At 25.6% G+C, this 14720-nt stretch overlaps 1 protein-coding gene across 5 annotated transcripts in view; it reads right to left on the minus strand.

The window, feature by feature from the left end:
* Window positions 1-14720, minus strand: part of LOC107450118 (uncharacterized) — a 29679-nt gene that overhangs the window by 8382 nt on the left and 6577 nt on the right. For all 5 annotated transcript variants that reach the window (XM_071178429.2, XM_087166121.1, XM_071178426.2 and 2 more), the window contains exons 5-15: window positions 14582-14685; window positions 12145-12262; window positions 9952-10007; window positions 9497-9567; window positions 8904-9000; window positions 7010-7095; window positions 6261-6322; window positions 5239-5355; window positions 3125-3322; window positions 2108-2162; window positions 1326-1427 (exon numbers count right to left, since the gene is read on the minus strand). In XM_071178429.2, coding sequence (XP_071034530.2) covers window positions 1326-1427; window positions 2108-2162; window positions 3125-3322; window positions 5239-5355; window positions 6261-6322; window positions 7010-7095; window positions 8904-9000; window positions 9497-9567; window positions 9952-10007; window positions 12145-12262; window positions 14582-14685 — 1066 coding nt within the window. The remainder of the gene's footprint in view (window positions 1-1325; window positions 1428-2107; window positions 2163-3124; window positions 3323-5238; window positions 5356-6260; window positions 6323-7009; window positions 7096-8903; window positions 9001-9496; window positions 9568-9951; window positions 10008-12144; window positions 12263-14581; window positions 14686-14720) is intronic.

Raw genomic sequence — 14720 nt, forward strand, 5'->3', positions numbered from 1 at the left:
AAGTAATGATATTTAGTAAAACTATTATTTGTTTTTCACAATAAGAGTGTAAAGTAATAATTCTATTACTTCTTCAATTTTAAAATAAACACATTTACTAAAAAACCATTCAAAAGAAAAATAATCAGCTTTACAGTTATGAACAAAAATAATTAGCATATAGTTTTATTGTGTCCTTAGTAAACATTAATAAGTCAGAAAAGTTCAGCAGTGAGCAGAACTTTAAAATAAATGTTGTATTAAAAAAATGATAATAAAGAAAATAATGAATGCAAATACTAGATACAAACTAGTTGATGGATTTTTTTCTAATCAGGTACTTTCAGCATTAATAGGTTGTGATTCAATGGCATGCCATTGTTTTATCAATCTTTAAGCTAATATTATTGCTCAATGTTAAGTTAAATAAGCAAAAAGTAGCTATGCTTCTCTTGACTGAAAAATAGATTGATATACTCAAAGTAGCAAAATCAAATAATCAAAAATAAGAAAGATTGCTAAGGTGTTTCTAGAAATAAATAATCTGCATTTACCCAAATAAGGTAAAATATCAGCAATGCTTTTAAGAAATTAAATAATTAGGTACTTTTCGGTTACCAGACGTAAATAGATTCAACAATATTTCAAATTATAATTAATTATTTTATTATTTATTTGGAAGAGGGACTTTCAATTCATTATATGTTAAAAAAATAAAATTGTTGAATTTACTTGTGCACAGCTTATTGAAAAGCACCAATAACTGTCCTTTAAGATCATATAGATAGACTTTACCTTAAGTATAACATACTTAGCTCTAATAAAATTAAAAAAATCTTACATCTCCATTTGCAGTTAATGATGATAATAAAGCTTTGATAACTTTTAGCTTTAAATTAATGAATGCAACAAGTTCACTGGAAAGTAAAGGCGGTCAGTGCGCAATGTGACCACATTACCAATATCATGCCAATGATCTCAAAATTGTGGAGCTTTAACTTCCTTAGCTGGCTATTGTGTACTTTTTATTTTTATTATACATTGTTAATTAGTTTTTTATAAACTTTGGTAAGTACATTTTAATTTTAACAAAAACCTTGTTGAACACAGAAATAAACAAAAAATGTTTTAATAAATATATTCCAGAAGATTCTGTAACAAGATCTTGAAAATAGAATATCAGTAAATAGTTAAAAGCATTTTGTCAGTAATAAAATCTCATTACAAAACAAAAATTAGTTAAAAACATTTACATATCAAAATGGAACACTCATAGTGGATTAATATCTCTAGATCTGGAACAAAAATATAAGGAGTTACTCATTGTGCATAATAGCAAAACTTACTTAGTCTGTCAGTCAAATTCTTTTCGATTTTTTCCCAGGATATTGTTTGAGCAGTAAATGTTGCTTGCAAGTTTTCTATCTGTCGAACCAGAGGCCTTGTTGCTATTAAAAAGTATGTTATGTATGTGTTTGTATTTTAAAGACAAATATTGCACACAAAATAATATTTAATAAAACTATTAATTTCTGTACCCAAAATATTAAAGTGATCAGATTCAAGAATTAAATACCAATTATAGAGCTAAATTTGTACACAATAAAGTAAAAGAATTTTATTATTTTAATATATTAAACCGGTAATATTTTCATACTTCAAAAATATTTAAATACACAATTAATTATTTGTGAGCTGTTAAGAAAAATTTAGTTATTTCTATTAAGAAACTATCTAGAACTTATTTTAAAAATTGGAATTCTGGTTAAATACAAAATTTTATCCAGGATTGGATTTAACTAATATATTATGAAAGTAAGGAAAATTATCAGTTTAGTTTAATGCAGATATTGATAGCTTTTAAATTTATAACTAGTTACTTACATGAAAAAAATTAATAATAATGGTACTTTCTCCATTATAAATTAAAAATATCATTAAATTACATTTTTGATTGTTTTCCCCAAGGGCTAAATTGTAAAAATTTTTCACTTCTATCCATTATTCGTTAATTCAAAAACAAGTATACTCTGCATGAAAGAATGGATGCCTAAAAAGTAATTGCATCAATGCACACGGTCCAAGATATTATAAATATTATATTAATTATTTTTAAAAATGAGCTTACCAGATGACATATTCTTTGTTAAATCTTCATTTCTCTCATCAGCTTCTTGCAATCTCTAAAAAAATATTTTTTTTAATAAGACACATAAGAATTTTTAAAATAGAAAAAAGGCAATTATAAAAACAATACAAGTAGGCAATGATTTAATTCTATTTTTTTTAATGAACTTTCAAGAGTGAATAAAATGTTTTCATTTAAAGAAGTTTCTTTCAAATAATAAGGAAATGTGGTACTTGGATTTGCACAAACATTACATGAATACTACAGCCTTTTATAAACTGCAATGTGATTTGATAGATGAATAGCAGTGAGGATTGCAAAGTAATCTCTGCAATTTGCAAAGCGCCAAATTTTCCAATTAGCGTATGTCAAGGCTGGGATAGCCTGATTGGTAGGGCACTGGCACTACGCCCAAGAGTTTGTGATGTCGATCCCTGCAGACTAAATACTCTTTGTGTAGTAAATGGTGACTGATGCACATTAAATCTGTCAAGTCGCAAAGTCCTCCAAGTTCCCAAAAAAAATCAATACCTCTGGGGGCACTGATCCAGGAGTTTCCTTGTCTTCTGGTTTAGTTCAAAATTACAAGGCTAAGGGAGTTGAACATTAGTAGTCATAAACCAAAAAAAATGGGTCGGCTGTTCAACGACAGATATAAAATAAAATAAAATTAGCGTATGGCAAGATTAAAAAAAACCCACCTTAGGCTAAGAATATATTGATTTATTAATAGTTACACAGAAGCTAATATTTGCTTAAATTTTAAAGTATATTATGACACATGATTAGAATAATGCATGATATTATTTTTTGTTGCTCTACTGCAATAAGTTTAATTTTCAAATATTTTTTTTAAATAATTTGTTTTTAATTTTACAAGTTTAAAATGACATAAGTAACATATTGACTAAGGTTTCTTAATCTACACTTAAATATACTAGAATTTACATAAAATACAATGTACACAAACAGGATGGAATTAATTTTCCTGAACTGAGAAAAAAAATCAATGCTAACTTTTTGTAAACTTGCAATTTCTGATTTGAACATTTTCTCTCTTAGATTTGCCTCCTCTTCAGATCGAGATAGAGAACTTCGAAGGTCTTGCATCTGTAGAAGTAAGCTTTCTTTTTCCCTAGCAGCATCCTTTTTCGCATTTTCTAATGATTGTTCTAAATTTTCTTTAGCTTGTAACTCTAAACTGGATTTCAATTCCTTTAAAAAAAAAATTAGATAATTTCATTTTATTATAATAAAATAAAAGGAAAGGACATTGATAATCAAAGTATATAAATAGCCAAATGACTTATATAAAAATAAAGAGGATCTGGTTGGCATAACAAAACTAGTTAATATCAGAAATCTAATTAAGTTCAAAAAATAATTAGGCTTGTTAGAAAATAAAAAGCATGTAAAATGAAGCCACTCTCAGGTTGAATAACAAATCCTTCTTTGCATTAACTTTAATTATTCACAGAAAAATACTTATATTATTTTTATATTTATGTTGGAATCTTTATATTATTTTTTTATGTTACATTATTATGCTTATACTATATTATACTGGTATTTTGTTATATTAACTAGGGGAAAGGCCTGGGAACATATATGTCCTAGAAGATTATTTATCCCAAACCTTACACAAAATTATGCTGTTGTCACTTTCCAACTTTTAACAATTGTCTCAATGTCCATCTCTTTAAAATTTGATTTAAAAACTATCTGGCTTGCTGTCTTTGTGACACTAAACTCACAATAGACAGGTGCCATATTGACATGTGCACTGTACTTAATATTTTTAATTGAATTGTTCAGAAATATTAGGAAGAAAGAAGGCTTTACTGTTGAAGCCTGGCATTTGTTAAAATTAAAATAAAATGTTTATATCATTTAATGTAGATGTCCTCAGGTGTTGAATAACAATACCAGGTTCGTTTTTACTCTTACTTTAATGACTCACAGCAATATGCTTATATTATTTACTCGCAGGAATATGCTTAGATTATATTTTTATCACTTTTAAAGGGAGATGGGGTTTGGGACAGTCTTTAATGCTGAAGGGTCTTAAAAATGCTGACGGGTCAGTTGTTAGTTTGTTTACTAGTTCTTTTATAAACAGTTAATGTTTTCTTTCACTTTTACTGGCATTAGGAAATATATAAGGAGCGGGCTTTAATTTGTGCATCTCTAACCTTACTAACAATAAGTTAATTAAAATAGCTTGTACTCTAATTCTAACTAAGATTTCAAATAGACAATAAAACTTCATGAATTTGCTTTAACGAATCATATTTATATTCGTAATGAAAAAAATACTATCTTATTCCTAATGTATAGAAAATATTCAATTATGGAATTAGCTCCTTATTGGAATTAAAACTTTCAGGTATCAATGTGAATCAGGTATCAATTATAAAATTTTGCAGTGCATTTACGAAGGAAGAGAGTTCGCTTTCTATTGAATTGACAGGAAAAAATATTTAATAGTACATCTCCATATCTCACAGTTATATATTATTGTTTCAGTGAATAATATATATGTACTCTTAAATTTATTAATTCAAATATAATTACAAAAAAATAAGTTAGAAGAGATGAAAAGTAGCTAATTTAAAAAAAAATGCTTAGTTAATGATTTAAACATTTGATTTCAAAAAATCAATAATTCACTTATTTAAATTTCTTGGACTTTTATAATTAATGGTAAGTTAAGAATTATTAAAGTTATAAAATGGCAGCAAGTAATAAGTTGATTTCAAAACATTCACTATCAAGGGTATTTAAAAAAATATATTAATTTACTTAATTTTTAAAGTAAACAGGCAAAATTAAATCTTTTCCAAGATATGGAAACTCAGAAATATAACTAGGAAAATACCTCATTTAGAATAAAAATTAAATTAATAAAATTATATAAAGGAAGAATATTAATGCCTTTTTTATATTAAACTTTAAAAGATTATATATTTATTTCCACATTAAAACTTAAAATCTCCATTAAATAGAGAAAAAAATATTAATTGTACTAATATTATTAATAACCATTAGTTTAAATCTATAAATAAACAATAGTATAAAAAATAATATATTAAAATAGTTTTGAATGATGATGTCAGAATACAGCTATCTACCTGAACTTCAATTTCTTTTGATGCGTAAGATTTTTTCAATTCTGTAAGATCCCTATAAGTGCTGTCCAGCGATTTTTTAAAGCTGAGCTCTTTCTCTCTGCTATCTTCCAAATCACTCTAAATAAATTGCATAAAAGAAAAGATAATTAATTCATAAAAAATTATTTTATCAAAAATTAATTAATAAATACAAATTATTTTAGGTACTCGAAATTTTTTTTTACATCTATGGATAAATTTTCATGTAAAGAAGTTTGTTTTAAAGTTGTGTACTTTCTACTTAAATAAAAATATAGATTTGAATTAGGATATACAATAAAGTAAATATGACTTAATTTCAATTCATTGTTTCCCCTCTGAGGAATATTGATTATACAATGAATTAATCAGTTGCTTGGACATGAAAAGTATTAACTTACCCCAGACAGGGGTGTCGGGAACTTATATTTCAGGAAGGTGAAAATTCCCAATTAGCTGAATGAAATTTGACCGAATTCATAAATTAGCGACTGCAATTATTTTTACATATAATGAAGAAACATAAAGAGTGAAATTTTCAAAGCTTACATTATTTTTTTATCTTCAGATATAAGAGAACAAAACCTCCAATAATTACAATTTTAAGGAGAATAGTTTTTATAACAATACGATTTTTGTAAACATGCCAGACAAAATTAGCCATATAATGAAAATCGTAAGGAGGTCACAGCGACCTCCTATATCGGCACCCCTGGTCCTTAATAAGAATGCTTTTCATATTAAATATTTTATGAAAAGGAAAATAAATAGTAGAAAAGCATTTTTAAAAATAAATTAACAATAAATTTTGAATAATAATAACTTTTTTTCTTTTAAAATATTTGTTTTTTTACTTTTGTTCAAGTAATACTAAATAATCTAATATACTTATTTCAATATAAAATGAAATACTTCAATTGAAGAATAAATTAAATAAGCCAATAAAAGCTAAAAACATAAATATTTACAAATGCATAAATGATATTTTTAATAATTATCCATACCTTTAATGTAGATACTTCTTTGTCTAATTTCTTAACAGTATTTGTTAGATCTCTGATAGCATCTAAAATATAAAAAAAAAAAATTGCACAAGTCTAATCTACAGCAGGTAAATATACCTGATTATGACATACAAATTTAAAATCTGACATTGATAGCAACTTAGCACATACTGTACTATTAATGGATTAATACCACAGGTAACTGACATTCACAAAGTAAAATAATTAGCATATTATAATGAACTACTTAAAATATAAACTTTTTTGTTCAGATTTTTGCTCCTGGTTTGCCTTTTTTAACTAAATAATTGAATATCAAAAGTGATTTTTGGATAATTAAAAAAAATATTTAAAAATGGTTACTGACCTATGGAATGGTCAATGGAACTAAAACTAAAAATGGTTAATGGAACCTTAATGCCATTCAACTACAATACTTTAAACTATTTTTGTTAAAATTAAACAGAAAGGTTTTTGGAAATTTACTTGTGACATTGACTTAAGCAAAACAGAAAGAAAAAAAAGAATATAAATCAAGAGCAAATATCTTTTAAAAAATGTAAATTTTGTTCAGTATATTACAATATTCTTATTGATTTGCTGATTTGAAATACTCAGCAGTTACTCATGGAATAGACCTAATGAATTGTAAAAAATAAATTAATGTTTTGCATTATGTTTCATTGAGTATCAGCAAGAACTTCTTTTAAACCAACACTAAAAAATCAAACACCTTTATTTAAGTATACCTATGTGTTTTTTCTCTTGTTCTTCTTTTGCTCCAATGGATTTTCTCAGTCTTTCGACCTCTGTTGTATTTTCAACTAGCTCTTCGCTATAAAAGATAAATAATAATAAAATATGTCCAAAAATTTATAAATTGATTTCAAGAAATTGTTTAAAATTAATTAGAATCAACACAAAATTAATAACTTGTACCTAACAAGATCATTTGGAGGGAAAAAAACTCTCAAGTAATTGTTTCACAACATATACAGAGCATAGCTAACGGAATGTGAAAATAATTTCATAAATAACACTTAGAAACAATTTGATGATAATCTAAAAATATCTGTCTATACTATATAAAAATTATAGCCAATGTATGAAATTCAGCACTCCATATAATGCCTAGTCATAGTATGAAATGCCTAAAATTGACTGTCAAAGTATAAAATGCATAAAATTGTCAGTCAAAGTATGAAATTATTAATATTTCACACATTGCCTAGGTATTATATATAATTACTCAACAAACAAAGTATTAATAAATTAACATTTAACACATTACTTAGGGCAGAGATGTCAAACGTATGGCACATGTGTCACTAGGTGGCACATTACAAGCATTCCAGTGGCACATGAACAATAGATATTAACTTACTATTATTTATTTACATTCACTGAAATAAAATGTCAACAAAAAATAAGGGTGTCTTATGCTTTCTTCACAAGTCACAAGATAAGTTCACATTGTAAGGGTGACTAACTTTTTTTTGGGAAGCACATAAGTGCTAGGAAAATAAAAAACAAAACTAATATACAAATTATAATAAAAATTGCAATTGTAAATATGCACAATGTTTGAGTCTTTATAAGTTATTGAGCAGGTGCTTTCATCAATGTATTCCATTGTAAAAAACAAATCAATCTTGTGCTATTAAAACAACAAACTATGACATATGTAAATGATGTAACTGATAAGCAACATATACCACACTAGATAGCATAAAATTAAATTAAATTTTGAGTGTAATATTGTAGTTATATGTTTTCAATATTAAATGAATGTTTGAAAAGTAGAAATGTATTTAGAGAAACATTTTAAAAATGACACATTGCTTTAATGAAAAAAATAAAGGCACTTAATAATTTATTTTAATTGAATTGATACCTCAAACCTTTCCTACCATAAAAAATTAAAAACATCTAATATTAATTATCTTAGTTTTAATTTATTATTTATTGCAAAGGGTGACTGATTTAGAATACTTCGTTGTATTCTATTATGAAACTGAATTGAAATACTTATGAGATACTGCTTGTTTATTTTGCATTTGAAGCAGGTTAATAACTAAATAGCAAATACAATTACACAAAGTAATTCTATAGATTAAAATAAAAGCAGCAATTTTAAGATTATTTTGAAAAAGAAATGTAACAAGTGGGGTGATGGGCATCTGGAAATGATAAACCGTATTTAACTCACACACAAATTGCAAAAGGTTCGTCATCTATGATCTAAGCACTTTTTAGAATCATTAATGAAAAATTTATAGGCATGACATACATTGACTAGGCAAAGTGTATGTTAATGGTCATATTTTATAATTGTCAAAAGTTAGTTAGAACTTTGCTTGAACTTTGTTTGTTAGTTCATCAATAAAATCTCCTTTGACCTATTAATTATGAGTTACCATAATTAGAAAAAGTCAGCAATTTATCATTATCATATAATAGTAATTTTTAAACACATTATAACATAAAATCATCATTTGACTGGGTGATGATTCATTTTTATTCGTAATTTATACGTTAAGTATCAAATGATTAAAAATATATAATTTAAAAGAAGTTAAAAGGAAATATTAAAGAAAAAAATAACTTTATAACTGATTTGAACAATAGTTTATATCAACTTACTTTTGACTTTTTATAGTACGATTCTTTTCTTCCTCTTTAGCTCGCAATTTTCTAATAATAGTAGTGTGCTGTAACTCCTTCTTTGACAACTTCTGACCTAGATCATCGCAAAAATAAAATAACAATAGGAATTATTATTCTAATAAAACAGCCATAAAAAGTATATGCATACTGAGAAAAATAGATTAAATTTAAGTCCTTTTATTTAATTATAAATTTTTAAATGGTTTGTTACAATAGCAATAAGAATTATTAGAACATAAACAATAGGAATTATTATTCTAATAAAACAACCATAAAAAGTATATGCATACTGAGAAAAATAGATTAAATTTAAGTGTTTTTATTTTATTATAAATTTTTAAATGGTTTGTTACAATAGGAATTATTATAACATAAACAATAGGAATTATTATTCTAAAAAAACAGCCATAAAAAGTATATGCATACTGAGAAAAATAGATTAAATTTAAGTGCTTTTATTTAATTATAAAATTTTAAATGGTCTGTTAGCAAATTTTAAAATACAGAAAGGTTGTTTAAACAGTTCTTAATGCAAACAATATTAAGGAAAAATTCACAAAAATGAATACCTTCTTCTGTTAGTTCTTTAATTTGCTGATCTTTTTCTTTGATTATTTCATCAAAATCTGAAGTAGAAATTCTACAAAAAAAAATTACTTAAATCAGCATGAATTATCAACACATTATTGAAAACACACTGCATGTGCACTTTATTATTAACTTTCAGTAATTACGGAATTAAAATCTATTATAATACTCTAAATATTACTATTTCATACGCGTTTCATAACATTTTTCTTGATTTTAGAAATGAACCTTGTAATGTTCACCATAAATTTAAAAATGCTTTAAAAAAAAATTTCTTACTTTATTAATACTTTTTTAATGGATTAAATTTTTTGAAAAAGTGGCTACATGTTTAAAAAATAGGCTACTGCTAAAAATGCTACAGCTTGCAACTGGCCAGTAACAAAATTTCCTAATTTTGTCCCCATACAATTTGATACTAAAAACAATTGTTTACCTGCTTGCTAAGTCTAGTTTCACTTCTTCAAGCTGTACCTTCAGATCATCTCTTTCCTGTTACGTAAAAAAAAATTAATAAGTATGAGTTCATTTTCATATTTGTTGTACGATCTATTTACATGCCATAACAATATTTTCACCACATAAAATCCAATAAGAAAATGAATCAGGGGTGATTTTGACACAAACTAAAAAAACCTGAAAATTTTATGTGTAAAAACTCGATAAGATAACAATTTATATACTATTCATAGTTAATATATACTACTACTTTATACTACTTTCAGAAAAAACTTGGTTCTTACAAGAATCGTGATATTGGATTTAAAAATCACATGAATATTAATCACGATACTGGATTTCAAGATTGCGAAAATACAAATCACATTATTGGATTTTTGAATTGCGTAAATATGAATCACGATTCACATGATTTTTTAGATCCAGAGAATATAAATAGCGACATCGGATATTAAACTCACTCGCGATGCACGCTTTTCAAATTGGGTAAATACGAAAATCGATGTTAGATATTAAAATTGCGTCGCAGCTTCAAACATTAAAAACTATGCAAGTCTGACAAACCAAAAATTAGAACTGCAGAAGAGTCACATGTTTGAAAACATCTCGTTAACGCGATTCAGTGAAGGTTTCAAAGTTTAAATTCTAGATTGTAGAACTTAAATCTTACTTTAAATTGTGGTAAAAATTTCTTCGGATTATAAATTCTGATACGTGGAAGTCCGCAAATCAATGGTCTTTAGATACGCGCAATTTTGGAAAAAAAATTCCATGCCTTGCTATTAGTTTCTAGACCTGGTGGGATGATACAAAAAACCCGGAATTCCTGGCTCTCCGGAATACAATCACCCCTGATAAATTTAAAACACAGTGGTACCTGTTTTAACAAATATACATACAGACAAATATACATACAGACAAATATACATACAGACAAATATACATACATACAAATACACATACATACAAATACACATACATACAAACAATACATACAAACAATACATACATACAATACATACAAATATACATACATACAATTTTAAACTGCTAAGAATCATTTATTTTCTAAAGTTGAATTTGTTATATTGATCTTAAAACTGTAATTTGAGTATTAAAAATTGAATATTGAAATTCCTTTTTTAAAAAACTAATCAAATTTTATAATCTCAATTCTTATTCACTCTTCTTTTCATGCAGCAATTTTTTCCATGTTAACATTTCGTTACTAGGGTTGACAAGTTTTTGATTCATGACCGTTTTTACCATGGTTTTTATTGTCATGTCAAAAGCCCAGATCTTTAAGAAATTAGTATTTTCATTTTCTTTTCAATTAATCAAAATTTAAATGCATCTTAATTATTAAAGCATAAAATTTTAATAAAAAGTTATAATATATACTTAACAAAAAATAACTTACCATTATTAATAAAAATATGATAATCTACTTTTATGGCTAGATAGCAAAAAGTGTACAAAACCAATCACTTACTATCGCATTTTACAACAAAATGACATTAATTACTACAAATTTTATTTTGTATGCAACTGCAGTTAGAATATGAGTTTTAAATTAAATAAAAGTTTTAAAATTAGGTAAAAAAGCAGATGCTTTTAAATTAGTTTAACTTTGGTTAAAAAAATTTAAGACCATATAAAGGACCAGACATATTATAAAATAATATAGATGCTGAAAGGATATCAAAAACAATTAGATTTGTAAACACAATTTTTAAACATATTTTTTATAATTTATAAATGCAAAATTTTGATTTTTAATTTCGCAAATTAGGACTTAAAGGTATGCACCACAATTTACAATAATTTATATCTGAAAGTATGTTAAAATTAATAGATATGTACATGAAAACAAACAGTTAATGCTGTACTATGTATAACATAGAAAAAAGTACATTTTTGGCAGTATGTTACAAATTAAAATTGATTTTATAACATTTCTCCGCATTCAATAACTCAGCACAAATGATATCACTTTTTTGAAGTACAAAGACAGCTCTCAGTTTTTAACTTATGATTTGTGTATTGTTTAATAATTTATTGTGCAACAGATAATACTAGTTTCATTGGCCAATTCTTATACTTTAAATATAATTATTAACATGTTCAAACAAAATATTTTAATCAAAGTTAATTAGAAGTAAATAACTACCCGTGTTGTATTTTTAAGTTGCTCCTCCACACGAGAAAGACGTTGGGTGAATTCTCTTGTAAGAGCAGCTATGTCCCTGGATTCTTTTTCTTGTTCTACTCTCATTTTTTGAATTAAGCTGTAAAACAAATTTAACTAAGTATAAAATAAGTTAGAAACTCGAACAAAAATCCTAACAATAGTTAGAAACATGAAATTTCTTAAAACTCATAGGTAATTTATGAAAAAGTCTAAGGATTACAATATAAGAACTAAGACTAGTTTTAAAAAAAAAATTGTACCAATAGCATAATGTGCATTGTACCATTATATTGTGTTTTGTACCACTATATTGGGTTATCATGTATGTATTTCAAACATTCATATTTTTGAACTGTGACACATATTACAATAAAATATTCAAAAAATTAAAGAGAAGTTATTTTTAGTGAGTAATATTCAATCTGTCACTTTTTTAGGATGCACAAGGATGACTAAATTCTTAACTACTATAGAGTTTGTAAAACAAAACTTGTGGTTAAAAAATTTAATTGTTTCTTTATGCAACACAAACATGTCCTTAAGCCTTTGAAGTGCTTCAGGCATCAGAGTTTACAGTGCTTTAGGCATAAGCAATGCCTTTTATGTAAAGAAATCACATGGCATAATAAGAAATAATATGGCATAAGGTCCGGAGATCTTAGTGGCCATGTGATTAAGGGTAAATAACTTGTCTCTTGCATACCTAAGACGCTGTTTACAAATAACTGATGTCTAAAACACTGAAAGAACATCTTTATGAAGCATTATTTCAGTTTATAAATTTGTCTGCAATTAAAGGGTCACACACTGAAGACTTTTGACAGAAAAAACTCTGCATACTTTTCTTCAATTTTATTATTTATTACAATGTGTGGAGTAGTTAAAAAGAATATCCTATACAAGGTGATCCATTTGCACCAAACATGTATGATTTTACAACAAAAACATCAAATTAATCCTAATTGCAGTAGTTGGAGTTGCAGTAGAATATTTGCGGTCTTGTTGTATATAAATAAGTTTGAAAAATGAGTAGTAAGTTTCTGTCTTACACCATAGAGTTTAAATAACAAATATCTTTTGAAACTCATAATTAACAATCAGAGATACCAATAAAAATACAACTGAATTTTAAACAACCCTAAAAAACTCTCCTTCTAAAATATATTTAAATGTTCTGCATCGTCTTCATTCTATTAAGTAAATTTTCAAATGTATAAATTATTTTTTCCATTTTATGCATTTATCCATTTTATATCTATTTTTGTTTATAGATCTGTATCATAATTCCAATCCATTTTATATCTATATTTGAAACATAAGAATTTAATTTTTCAACTCTACATATTTTTTTTTATTAAATTAAGGGTTAACATATAATACAATCTGAAACCATTAAAAAAAGGGAGCATTGGTTTGATGTTTTGTGCAAGAGTCTATAGATGCTACAAGCAATTAAAGAGAAATACACTTTATTAGTAGCAGCATTTTGTCAAACCTATGTGTGCAACATTTAATTTATAATTTTAATATAATGAACTCATTAAAAATTTAAGAAATATGTAACAGTTTATCAATATATATGCAGAAACAATACATCAATGAAATGAATAAGAAAGCTGTTATATGAGAAATGTATTCTATAAATAAAATTTAGGGCATAAAATAGACGTAAATGCAAAAATTAAACTTTAGAAAAGAAAAAAGAATATTAAGAAAAAAATTACAATCTTATAATTTTTATTTAGAAGTTGAAACTTTCTTTCTTGAAAAATATAACACTTAACAAGATGGGAGAAAAATATGCCAAGTTAGATTTAATAAGTTTAACATTAAATAAAATATTTTTTTTGTGAAATGTTTCAAATATTTATGCTGTACACTGATTGGGAAAACTGGCTCTTTTCTAAGCCCTGAAGGTACGTTGCAAAGTGATGTTGGCAGTTTGCAACGAGGCAGAATTTCCAAACATGCATGGTAAAGGTAAGATTAACTTTTTCTGAATGTTAAAGATTAAAATACAATTAAAAAAATACATTTTTGTTTATTATTTATTGCATTTGCCAAGAAAAATACTTTAAGTATCCTTCAAATGTACCATAATTACATAAATGACTACAAAGTATAAAATAATTGTAAATAATATTAATAATAATAAGCAATTACATGCTACTTTCAAGCTTTAGTAACATAAATTAATAAAAATAAATAAATAAAAATAAATAAATAAAATTTCGACTAAAAAGTAAATTTTTGCTTATAAACAGCAAAAGGTACATAGGAAAAAAAACAGTTAATGGGTATATAGGGTTTTTGACACTGAGCATAACATATCAAACAACAAGACACAAAAAAAAAAAAAAAAAAAGATGAATAACACTTTCTGGTTCTATAAGATAATTAGAATAAGCAAGAATACTTTTTAAGTCTTTGTTCATTTTCTTGTAGTTCAATATTTTCTTTACTCAATTCAACCAGTTTTTTTTCTCTAATGTCAAGGCGATTTTGTAATTCATCTTGTTTCTATTTAAATAAAAGAAAAAAATACATTGAAACAG

The sequence above is a fragment of the Parasteatoda tepidariorum genome, chromosome 6 (assembly GCF_982258835.1).
Source record: "Parasteatoda tepidariorum strain Cologne lab strain chromosome 6, Ptep-v5.0, whole genome shotgun sequence".
In the NCBI taxonomy this organism is placed as follows: Eukaryota; Metazoa; Arthropoda; class Arachnida; order Araneae; family Theridiidae; genus Parasteatoda; species Parasteatoda tepidariorum.